The 12,868-nt window shown below is 33.8% G+C and overlaps 2 protein-coding genes across 2 annotated transcripts; one reads left to right on the top strand and one right to left on the bottom strand.

The window, feature by feature from the left end:
* Positions 1 to 5,314: 5,314 nt before the first annotated feature.
* Positions 5,315 to 6,319, bottom strand: LOC123664026 (protein tipE). The gene has a single exon (XM_045598652.1). It carries the CDS (start codon positions 6,264 to 6,266, stop codon positions 5,586 to 5,588), a length of 681 nt encoding a protein of 226 aa, XP_045454608.1. The 5' UTR covers positions 6,267 to 6,319; the 3' UTR covers positions 5,315 to 5,585.
* Positions 6,320 to 6,609: 290 nt separating this feature from the next.
* LOC123663882 (tRNA pseudouridine synthase A) lies at positions 6,610 to 12,572 on the top strand. The gene is made up of 7 exons (XM_045598529.1): positions 6,610 to 6,851; positions 7,073 to 7,331; positions 7,918 to 8,084; positions 9,165 to 9,438; positions 10,160 to 10,259; positions 11,177 to 11,332; positions 11,747 to 12,572. The coding sequence occupies exons 1-7, from the start codon at positions 6,773 to 6,775 to the stop codon at positions 12,269 to 12,271; spliced, it is 1,560 nt and encodes a 519-aa protein (XP_045454485.1). The 5' UTR covers positions 6,610 to 6,772; the 3' UTR covers positions 12,272 to 12,572.
* Positions 12,573 to 12,868: the final 296 nt, after the last annotated feature.

The raw sequence follows: 12,868 nt of genomic DNA, 5'->3' as shown, positions 1-12,868 counted from the left end.
CAACTGCATAAAATTTCTAAGCTACATAGACTTTATAATTACTTTTTGTTTACCCTTATACTACAAGATGAGTATCGAATAACATTAGTATGGATAGATGAGTTAGAGAATGCTATTGAAAATATCTGCCAAAGCAATAGCTTGAGGTTTATTTTGTTTCCTATATTTTATGTAATTAGTTAATTTTCTTTACTACTCAATGTTAAGGTGATTTTTTTTTATATTTTGATTTATATAACAATACCGTTTATATAAATTGTATGTACTTAAAAAAAGATACGGACAAACAGAATAAACTTTAAAATGAACAATATAATATTGATATATTAATAATATGTCAGTTACAAAATCAAAAAGATTGGTTCATAGTATTTCCTAGATTTGTTTAGGTTTTTTTTTTTTTTGTGGTTGAAAATAAAGTTGCCAGTCGAATTAAGAAGTATAATTCTTTTTTTTTTTGTTTTCAAGTAGTATAATTTTAAAAACATCACCTTAATAGAAACTATCACTAAGTTCGTTAGTTAATTATAGTTTTTATTTATTATTTTAGCGTTTTTTTAAGAAATGTTGTAAATATTGCACGAGACGTTTGAAGTGATATCATTGACTAATAGAGAAGAATTAGGTTTTCTTATCTGTTTTACCTGGTTTAAGGTATGGTTGGTATCTGTCGTATAACGGTTTCCAACAGATTTTTTAAGATATATCTTTCTTTATCATCATCATCAAACTCCACTTTGGATGTCAATGTGTGATGTGTTGCACAACTGTATCGTGATTACTATAACATACTTAGGATTGTATGGACTGTGTAAAATCTTAAACTATTTCGACTGATATTAAAATTATTAAGTCTTATTGGGAATGCTCGATGTATATTCTGAAAGGTAAAAAATTATAAAATCGTGATAAACATAACACTAAACCCTCGTGCGATATAATACTTAGTAAAAATTGTATTTGAAAATACATTAATTTATTTTTGTAAGAGACGTTTACGATGGCGAGGTTGTGAATAGTTGGACCTTATATTTTTTTTTTTCATAAAAATGTAATTTAAACAAGTGATTCAAAATATATTTCGAATATTACTTATGTTGCATTGTTTTCTTTGTTTTGGGGTAAATAGCGTATTGTTTTTACTTTCAAGTTATTTGTTAATTTTAAATAAATATAAATTCTCCGTAAAAATTCAGCCAGTTAGTTACACGTGCAATATTCTAGAGCTGTTATAAGCAGTCTTTGAAATGAGTTTCTATTCGCCCCAAAAATTTTGTTTCCGAACCAAAAGTTCTCAAAGTTACCATTGTTAAAATTTTAAAGATAAAAAAAAAAATGTTTATTGAACGTATTTATTACACACACGATTGTAAAGCATGTTAAAATTTAAAAAATTACAGCCAGTCAAAGAAAAATTCTCTACATATTGAACTGAAACTGGTTTTTGTTTATTTAAACACTGTTTTTGGCTGACTATGAAATTTTAATGTGCTTCCGACGAATGTTGAAACTTTTATATTTAGTCGAAAATTCACATGTGATTTTGGGAGTAAAGTTGAGAAGATTTTTTATAATAATTGTTTTTTTTTAACCCTAAATCCATACCAAACTATTTATATGCACTTAATATAGGTAGGTAAAGCTTGCTTCAGAAGTTACTTTAAAAACTAATATTTTACGATATAACTATTTTAACTGCACTAAGTCTTAGTACTCGTTACTTTACTCAAAGATTTGTTCATATAATACCCAAAACAGTTTTAACCAGACTATGAAAGAGAAACTACATTAAATAAAACTTGCAAATTAACTTAATAATAAAATTAAACTCACATCAACAAGATTATGTACTAACTTGGAGAACGAGTACAGACTCAAAATAAATCAATCGTGCAGTTGATATACGTACGCAGTATGTACGTACTAATATTAATAAGAATAACCAAAAACTTGGAAGCCAGAATTAAAATGAAAAGAATGGAACTCTACCAGCGTCTGTGTTTCCGGAAAACTATAACCCAGGGATCTTTAAGTCACGAGTGAATAGGTTACTTCTAGATAAGCGTGCTCCATCTTAGACCGCATTTTCACTTATCATCAAGTGAAACAATGGTCAAACGCAAGCCTATTATTGAATTAAAAAAAATCCCCAATCAGAACAGTTGATAATCTTATACTAAAATCCTAGAAAACGTAGGTTTTTTTTGTGTATAGCTCTAGAGTGTAGCGTTTAGTAGCCTATGGATATTTGGAAGTGCGGAGAAACATGGTGTGAAGAATCATCTCCGCCATCGAAAAGGGAGGATCCTCCGACCAGACGGATGTTATGCCAGGCGGGCTAACGCCCCAACGGTTGTTGTCGGGATCTTGTATATATACTTAATCACTTTGAAAACTCTGATAGCGCGATGTAGCATACGTCAGTTTTCTCTAATTACGTAGTTTGTAGTCGTTCGTATTTAGCGCGATAGATGTCGCCACAGATATTTGGACACCTGCAACCACCATAAGCGTTATAAGCGGGCTACCGACCCTTCACTATAGCCAATACAGCACGTCTAAGAACTCTGGCTCCCTTATTCACCACAGCAACACAACAATACTTGAGACCAACGTTATTTGGCTGTGATCTTCTGTAAGGATGAGGTGCAGAAAGTCAGGCCATACGGCTGATCCAGATATTAAGCAAATTAATTCGTACTGCCCTATCTCAGAAAAAAAAAATTAAAAATAATTTTGCTTTTGTAGCTATATGTATAATCCTCATAAAATAATTTATTTTAATTAGAAAGCGCACAATAAATACTAATAACACTTTTATTTTAGTTGCACATTTGTAGTTACGTTGCGTTGTCTGAGTTTTTAAGATCTTCATTCACTTATCTACCATTACAAAATTCCAGACCAATCAAGGTCGTATAGTATAAAGCATTTTTGATTTTCAAATTTCCTTATAAGTGCTATCCAAAGCATTGGTAAAAAAAAACGCTTAAGACGCCTTTAAAGACAATCGTGCTTGAGACAAGCTTACAAAAGTGTCATCAAGTACCTGTTGTTCAGTTTGTAAGAAACGCACGAAATATTTATTATATTCAGTTTCCGATAATTTTTTTACTTCTAACAAAAAAATAATATCATAAGTGGATCATCCTCTGAAACATCTTGGTATATACACTTTTTAACCGACATCCAAAAAAGAGGGTGTTCTCATTTCGATTGTATTTTTTTTAAATGTATGTTACCTCAGAACTTGGCTGGGTGGACCGATTTCGATTATTTTTTTTCTAACCGAAAGGTGGTGTGTCGTGTGGTCCCATTTAAACTTAATTGACGCGTTGGCGCAACGGTCACAGCACTGGCATATGGCTGTTGCGCTGGCGGTTGCGGGTTCGATCCCGCACATGACAAACATTTGTATTTCCCGTACATGTTTGCCGTGGTCTGGGTGTTTGTACAGTCCTTGTGGGTGTCCCCACCGTGCCTCGAAGAGTACATTAAACCGTCAGTTACGGTTGTTATCATGTACACCTGATAGCGATCGTTACTCATAGTAGGAAATATATCCACCAACCCGCATGGGAACAACGTGGTGGATTAAGCTCTGATCCTTCTCCTACTTAGGGAAAGAGGCCTATTTGTGGGATATTACAGGCTGAAGCGAAGTACTTTTCAACTTTTCACTGAGTGTACCGATTTTGATGATTCTTATTTTAATAGAAGGCTGATGCTTGTCTTATGGTTCGATTTAAATTTGATCGAGATCTGATTGCTACTTGTTGAGTAATCTTTCGCTTCAGCAGAGTAATCTTTGATAACGCGTATTTACTTGACTATTTTTCGTCCACCCACGTTGTGTTACTTGTCGATGTAGTTGAAGTCGGTTTTTTTGTCGGTTGCGAACAAACAAAATTATAGGATAATCTTTCAAATTCTTTCCAATGTTTAGTAGTTATCAAAATATTATAATTAGTTGCAAGCGAAAATTGAGAACCTACCGTATTTTATAATCTGTACCATGGAATACAAAACTAAATATGAGTATTAGATAAACCTTGCTGCTGTACACCAACGCAAAGACCAACGTCAAAACGACCACAAAAAAAGTAATTATTTTGTAAGCTATTTTCTTTAAATAGGTATCTATAGTGAGGGTACTTTCAAAAATTTAATAATAGTAACAAACAACTCATACTCATCGTGTGTATATTTTTCTGTATTGCTACGTGTTCATGGTTAAACATTTAATTATTGAAGTAAAAGTGTCAAAACTACAGCAATCTGCTAGTATATGTAGAATTCAAATTACAACGCCGAACAAAAGAGTTATAGCGAATAAGGTGAAGGTCGCCTTTTCAATTTCTAGTGACCGTGATTTTTAGCTTGAATCTATTGAATAACTATTATATAATAATAACAAGCTATATAAGAATTATATAATAGCTCTGTATTTATGATACAAGAAATACAAAAAAAAAACGATAAAATATAGGTATCTTATGTAAACAATTGTATTCTTTTTAGAAAATTAATTTTCTTTATAAGAAATTACTTTTATCTTATCATCTTATTGTTATTCCGACTGCTACAGAATAAATATATTGTGTCTCTGTAGTCACACGCATTGAGGTGAGATTATTATATCATTGAGGTACACGTATATGTGTGTTTTATTCAACTCTGTTGCCTAAATGACTTTTAAAAAAATAATGCATATACACATAAAATAACGACATAAAAGGAATATTTTTCTAAACTAAATAACTATTTTTTTTTTTCTAATAATATTATTTTCGTAGACATTTTCATGATTATACTACTGGCTCATATTTGTATGTTAGAAGTGATACAAATACACTTATATTAGAAGTTTTTATGTGAGTGAAATAGCCTTTAGGCTTATATTAAAAAAAACAGTTTATGTGTCTATCTGAATGTTTGAAGGTATGAGGTAATCAAACAGTATGCTGCTAGAAATTGTACAGTGTTTTCGAGTGCGTTCTCTTGTAAGTATAACTTAATATCTGAACGTTTCATTTTGAAGTACCATCTAAATGTGTAGCTATTACATTGTAAATATTTGAAGTATAATCGGAATGAAGTCGTTTCGATCACATATATCAGCCCCTCTGTTTCGTGTTGATGTTGTGTCAAAATGAATTATTAAATACGCAGGGGTTGTGAACATAATATTACCATGCAGTACTGGCGGAAAAAAGCTAACACAAAATATATATAGATATATTTATTATTTTTGTTCCTTTTCTTTTCTTTGATAAAATCACAATATAATAATAGGTAACTATATCTTTTGTTATTTTTACATAAAATTATACTTATTCATTATCTGTTTTTTTTTTTAACTTATAATTAGGTTATTAAGATACTAATAAAACATACCATAAATTTAATTAGTCACCAATTCAACATTTTATCTTTTTTTTTTAACATTATTGTACTTAATTTACTTCCCACATAGTATAGTTGTAAATATTTTTATTTTCGGTAAAATCCAACCCAATCTGTTAGTAATCTGATAGTAAAACGGAAACAAACATAGGTGTAATTCAATAATGGATATGTCACACCTAGGCGAGTCGGTAGACTGCTGTGTCGTCGAGAGTGAGGGTCGGTAGGCGCGGTGGTCTGCGTGGAGGTCGTCTGCGGCGTCTCGGTCGACACTCGCAGTGTAGCGCACAAAGACCAATACCAGCACAGCCCGACAGGAACAAAGGAATAGCCAGGGTCCTCGTAACAGTCGCCACTTGCTCCCCACGTGACCACCTCGGTACGACTACCGTAGTATCAGCCCGCGACCAGAAACATGGGTACCTCGCTCCGACGTATCCATAGCTCAGCGTAAAGTTCTCACAGTTTACAGCGGGTGGGTATCCGCATCCCTTGATGTTTACATACAGTACAGCGGGTCTCCAATCCTCAGCTTGCGCTTTGTATTTCACGTGTAATTGAATACACTTGTAAGCGTCGCTAGTGCAGCCTTCCCTGCAAGATGCCCAGGTACAGTTGTCCAGACCTAGTCTATCGTCGCGTCTTTCCGTCACACATTCCGCTGGTATTGGATCAAAGTCAGCCGCTAGGGCACTTAAAGCGGGGTCAGCGTATAGTGGCACGAGGAAGAGAAGAGCTGATCCACCACCTGCGAGGAGAGCCGCGAGCATAACAGTTATGTATCGAGTGAGTCTTGCGCGCGTATCGCCTTTACGGCGCGAGGATCGCACCACCAAGCGTTCTGAACTTCCACCTCGCATTTTATTAACACTGCGTCAACCCATGCTGCTATAAAATCCTTGTCCTAAATACTGTTACTGAAATTCTTCAAGCAGCATGCGCTAAATTAACACATGCGCAAAGTGGTATAACGGTTCGGATATGTCTTTCTATAACAACACAAATAAATACTTAAACAGAAGACATAAATCATTCAAACCGATACAATTTGTTAATATAAAGATTACTATAGGTATTCACTATTATTTTATTAATTTTCCTTATTTCATATAATATTTTTTTAATGAAATACCTATATTACATTACATAATTTTCCAGGCAGCAATACAGTTTTTTCTATGTCACAATTACAAATTTACAATATTTTTGTGACATGACTGTGACACGCCAATGTTAACCTCAAAATTGTATGTTATTTCAAAATGTTACGAGATATATTATTCAAATTCAAGTAACATACATTCTGATTTTGGATCATTATCGGCAAATTTTAAAAATATTTAAATAATTATTATAATCTGTAGGTATGTCAGTTCGATTTCTTCAATTATTTGTTAGTTCATTGAGACAAAATCTACCCAGACCGTCAAATATAGTAAGATCAGGTACAATTATTTGTTAAAATATTCACGTGTTATTGTATTTTTTTGAGTTCTTAGTTAATTTTAATAAAAAAAGGATGTGCCGTGCTTTTTAGTTACGTTCACTTTGTAATTGTGTTTATTTTTTGTGTAGTCAAATTTACTTCAGATCAAATTTCAATGTTACTGTGTATTATGTGTATACAGAATACTTAAAAAATTTGTATTGACAATTCATAATACAGGTCGACAACTAAGATTTACATCAATAATGAGTGCGACGGAACAGTTAGAAACCAAAAATGATGATTTAGTTCAAAATAAAAATCATACACGGTACAAAAAACGTTTTCTAAAGCGTCAGTGGGAATCTGGCGGTAAAAAATCTGAAGATGGTGAAAGTGATGAGAAAAAAGTATGTGACAAACCATTTGAGAGGATCAAGAGGAAAAAAATGGCAATGCTATTAGGATACTGTGGTGTTGATTACTATGGCATGCAGAGGTAAATAATATTGTACAGTAACAATCTTAATTGTATATTTACGTGATAAATGAGGTAATGAAATAAAATTTACAGTTATACTATCTTACTATGATATCTAAGGGATTTTTAGTTAAACCTGTCTCAACTTATTGGTTGCCTTTGTATTGTGGTTCTTTAAAACACAGTTTATATATTATTTTTAAAAGAGTAACCAAGGAGTTTCTTGCTAAACCTTTCTGCAAAATCTATATCCCAAATTGGGGTAGCTTTACTTTTAAAAATAATAATCACTTTTTAATTATTATTTTTAAAATGACAATTTGAGTGCTTTTGAGGCGTATGTTTTTTGATTTTCATTCTTGATTTTTATATTATTGTTATTTAATTGTACAAATTCCAAAATAAAGTCTGTCTAATAAGTTTTATTAGTATTTTGACTCTAACAGAGTTTACACTTTAGCCTTTCTTGTCTGAACAGTCATCCAAAAAGTTATTTATACTATACATAATACTGTATACAAAAATCAACTAAGCCATTTCTATATACACAAGTATACACGTACTATGATACCTAAGCCATGTATTTATAGCACTAATTCATTAGAAATCCTGGCGTCCCGACCATTGAAGAGGAGCTTCTCAAGGCACTATATGATGCAAAGTATATAACTGAAGATGATTTTAAAAATCAACAAAATGCGCACTTCCAAAGAAGTTCACGTACAGACAAGGGAGTGTCGGCTGCGAGGCAGGTTGTGTCACTAAAACTACGTTAGTATTGAATGGTTAATTATAGTGGCTTTTTGGATTTTGTTGCATGATTACTATTTTTTTTTTTTGCATAATGATTCCTTAGCATATTGTCGTAGAAATTAAACTCTGCGCTAGTTTCAAACTACATCTTGTTTTTTATGTATAAGATTATTATTATTTTTATACCATAAAGGTGGCAATAGTAGTAAGTGGATAGTGTAGCCTGTGGATGCCAGCAACCCTTTGCAATTGCAATTACATTAACAAGCCTACACCTTCAGCGAACGCACTACAAAATAGATTACTATGTAACATAACTGCGTTAAGTTTATTTTTGTATAATTATAACTAGGTCAGCAGACAAGGTTACGGCACACTTGATGGTAAGCGGTTACTGTAGCCTATAGACTCCTGCAACACCAGAAGTGCAGCAAGGGTGTTGCCGATCCTACCCCGACCCTCCCCAGGAGTTCTCCACCTTACTTGCCCCTGGATCACAACAATACTTAAGAGCAGTAATATTTAGTTCTGATCTTTTGTAAGGCTTTGATCCTGATTGTCTCCCTCAGTTCTCCAGATTTTGAGCAAAATATATCATACTGTGCCCCACCTCAATAATATATGGTGTATGTCTGGTATGACTGCGGTCTGGATTATGAAGTATTATCTATACATATAATAAAATGGTAGGAAAGTCAAAACTGTATATAGAATATTTTTTTAAAGAATACTTGGGGTGTGATCTACAATCGATACCGAAGCCAAAAATATGGTTTTTAGAATTTTTGTCTTTTGTCTGTATGTATGTCCGGGACAAACTCAAAAAGTATTGCATGGATTTACTTCAAATTTGGCACGAATATTATAAATATATTATATATTAATCTTAATACATATATGTATTTCTTCTGGGTGTGTGTTTGTTACGTATATGTCTGTAGGTTTATGGACGGCTTGAAACCACAATCGGACCCGATAGGTGGCGCTGCTATCGGGATGTCAGTGATCAAATTTGGTAGCTGTATTCCGAGCAGGACTATATATGCTGCTAGTATTATATATTAAATTATAATTTAATGGCAATAATAATTGTTTCAGCTCTAGAAGTAAATATAGACGAAATAAACAGCAGGTTACCGCCATGTATAAAGGTATTTACCATCAAACGTGCCACAAACAAGTTCAACTCGAAATCAAAATGCAACGCCAGAACGTACAGCTACACTCTTCCCACATATGTGTTTGAACCGAGCTTGAGTACGGAGCAAGAGAGGAAGACTTACAGGATATCAGCTGAGAAAATGACAAAAGTTAATGAAGTACTCGCTTTTTATAAAGGCACGAAGAGTTATCACAACTTTACTGAAAAGAAGTAAGTCATTAATTTTCCTTTTTCATTAAAAGAGCGGACTGGTTACATACAGTTGATGTTATATATGGCCAATTTTTTATTGGTATAAGTTCTAATTATTACTACCGGTAAAAACGCTTTTACTTTCCACAAATAATAATAAGCCCTAGAGTAAGGCCTAGAACGTAAATATTTATAATAATAAAAGTGCCTTGTGAATAGGAATTTCAAACACACTCAAAATATATAAATATTTCAATTTGTATTTTTGCACCATAGATTTTTTTACGTAATGATAATTTTTTTTGTGAATTTTATTTCTTATATCGACCTCATGTCAAGTGTCTAGTTTTAAAATGCAGTGATCAAGCTAATCTTAGTATAAGCCAGGTCATAACCATGTTTCCAAATCCCGGCACAGGACTTACACCCTCCTTAGGCTATTGAGTGAGAGGTGTCTATTATTATTATTATTATTATTTTTATTTTATAATGCACTAGCAGCTCTTGGAGCTGTTGCAGGCATATTACTGCACTTATGTTCTCTCTACTTTAGTTTTTAAATGTTCATCCAATCTGTTTTTAAAAGTGTTTACTGATGGTGCACCAATCACTGATTCTGGCAGCTTTTTTCCATTGGATAACTACATGATTTGGCAAAAAGTGACATCTGTTCATCCGACATAGTATTATTTATACAAATAGAATCGTAAAGTTGTAAAGTTTTATAATACCGTTTCAGACATTATCAAGATCCATCCTCCTTAAGGTATATGATGAGCTTCAAACTGGAGAGATTGTTTCATGAGTGTGAAATGGAGTTCGCTGAACTATTGGTTAAGGTAAGGGTATAGCGTCTTGGTACCTGCTTAACAAGGTCAATTTTTATTTTATTCTAAACTTTAATTATACTTTGAAACTGCAATGTACAATATTGTGTTATAGTATATATATATGTATAACTGATACTGTTGTGTCCGGTGGTGTTTGTGCAGTCCTTGTGGGTCTCCCCACCGTGCCTCGGAGAGCACGTTAAGCCATCGGTCCCGGTTGTTATCATGTACACCTGATAGCGATCGTTACTCATAGTAGGGAATATGCCACCAACCTGCATTGGAGCAGCGTGGTGGATTAAGCTCTGATCTTTCTCCTACATGGGGAAAGAGGCCTGTGCCCAGTAGTGGGATATTACAGGCTGAAGCGATAACTGATACAATACTGAACAGTGATTGTTTTAAAAAAAATTGGTTGTCTGTAAAGTTGGTTTACGGACGATAGCTTAACGTGATAACGTCATAACAAAACATCTCCTCGGACGCATAGGCCAACGAGCCAATAGCGTAACGGGACAATGAGCGCAACGAAACAATGGGTCATCCTTTTTCGTGCATGCAGCCGGCGTTCATCGATTTATTAGACGTTGTCACGTCAAAGGTTAAATAAATAATGCTATTATTTCACATTTTTATACTAATTGAATTTTATGTTAATCACGGGAAGGTTCCTAAAATAGTAATTAATTGGTTATTGTTATAAACGAAAAAAAAAATAGTTCTATTACCTTTTTTTTATTATTTTTACAACATCCACGGGCTCTTGCCCATGCCATTTGTACGACATAAAATATTTGCTTTAACTATCGCCGTTCGCTTTTCTACGATAATTTAACTTCAGACCAGCAGTTCTAAGACTAGAATCGCTAGGATGGTCCGAGGCTGACAGCTTCTTACATGTTTTCATGACATGTTTTCTTTTCCAGGGCCAAAGTTTCATGCTGCACCAAATAAGGAAAATGGTCGGTCTCATGATAATAGTTGTTCGGGGTCAGACTGACATCGGGATGTTGGAAAAGGCATTTGGCAAGGAAAAGGTGATAATCCCGACCGCGCCCGGCCTGGGACTAGTCCTGGATAAGGTATTTGGAGTTACTTATTTCATTATTTGGACTCCAACGCTTTTCCTACATGGAGATAAGCCCACCAGTGGGATATTATGAGCTGTATGCATATTTATTTTCTTAAGCTTAGACTGATTTTTTATGTTTTGTCCAAGTTTTCAACCTTTCAAGGTCACTAAGACTGTAGTTTACACATAAAACTTTATTGTTCAGGATTACAAGACCTTAGCTTTTCCATTTTCTCCCGTTAAAATATAATCCATGTCACCTGGTGAAAAAATTCTAAAGTTGGTCCAACAATTCAGTTCCATTGCAAATAAACAAAAATATGAAATCTATCATCTTTATAATATTTGATGGATTATCTGTGATGGTCACTACTCACTACTGAAAGATCCTATGGTTTTCTAACTTTATGTAAATTGTTTGCAGGTACATTACGAAAGATATGATGCAAAATTCAAGGACAGCCACGAAAGCTTATCCTGGGATGAAGAAGACGAAGCGGTGGAGAGATTTAAGAGGGAGCAAATATTTCCAAACATCGTCAAAGGTGAAATCGAAGAGAATTCAATGGGACTATGGCTCGAAAAGGTTAAAGGACATTCTTTTGAACCTAGCGATGAAGTAATTGAAGATAAGAATGAAATCACCGGCGCTGATGATGACGATGATGATGAAAACGAAATGGTCATTGATACGTCAAAAGTGGAAGCAAGTGATACAGAAGCTACTATTGAAGTCAAAGGTATTGAAAATAATGATGTAGTTGAAACAAAAGATGTTGTCGATGAAGGTGATAAAACCAATGTAAAAGACACTTGTGAAATCAAAGGTGATGAAAATAACGATGTAGTTGGAACAAAGGATGTTGTCAATAATGGTAATGAAAGCAATGTAAAAGACACTTGTGAAATCAAAGGTGATGAAATAAAATCTACTAATAGTGCTGTATAATATAAATGATATCGATATAATGATATAATATACTATATATTCTTTTTGACAGACGGACGGATCTTATAAGGGTTCCTTCCGTTTGCTTTTTGGAAGTCTCCAGATGTAAGAAAACCCTGGAACTATAAAAAAAAGATATTACTTAAGTATTTAATATTGAGCAGTAATAAATATGTCTAAGCTATAAATTAAATCATCCTTTAGAAATTTCTATTGTACGTATGTTAAGTTATTGTGAAGTGACTTAGTTATAATTTTTACATAAACACAAAATGTCGGAACAATAAAAAGTGTAAACATATGTATTTTGTAATTAATTTAATATGAAAATACCTGCTTTGGTTTACGCTTCAGCCTATAATATCCCACTAGTGGGCAATAGGCCTCTTTCCCCATGTAGGAGAAGGATCAGAGCTTAATCCACCACGCTGCTCCAATGCGGGTTAGCGGATATATTCCCTATAAGTAACGATCGCTATCAGGTGTAGATGATAACAACCGGGACCGACGGCTTAACGTGCTTTCCGAGGCACGGTGGGGAGACCCACAAGGACTGCCAAACACCCAGACCACGGCAAACACCTGTATGGCCAATAC

Source organism: Melitaea cinxia, chromosome 21 (genome assembly GCF_905220565.1).
Source record: "Melitaea cinxia chromosome 21, ilMelCinx1.1, whole genome shotgun sequence".
In the NCBI taxonomy this organism is placed as follows: domain Eukaryota; kingdom Metazoa; phylum Arthropoda; class Insecta; order Lepidoptera; family Nymphalidae; genus Melitaea; species Melitaea cinxia.
The sequence above is the reverse complement of the archived record's forward strand: the minus strand, read 5'-3'. Positions and strand labels throughout refer to the sequence as shown.

What these genes read in the sequence shown, in the direction of transcription:
- LOC123664026 (XM_045598652.1), bottom strand. Translation starts at nt 6,266, where the DNA reads ATGCGAGGTGGAAGTTCAGAACGCTTGGTGGTGCGATCCTCGCGCCGT.
- LOC123663882 (XM_045598529.1), top strand. Translation starts at nt 6,773, where the DNA reads ATGTCAGTTCGATTTCTTCAATTATTTGTTAGTTCATTGAGACAAAAT. An exon ending in CACAACTTTACTGAAAAGAA is followed by an intron (nt 9,439 to 10,159) that starts GTAAGTCATTAA and finishes ATACCGTTTCAG; the next exon opens with ACATTATCAAGATCCATCCT. An exon ending in TCGCTGAACTATTGGTTAAG is followed by an intron (nt 10,260 to 11,176) that starts GTAAGGGTATAG and finishes TTTCTTTTCCAG; the next exon opens with GGCCAAAGTTTCATGCTGCA.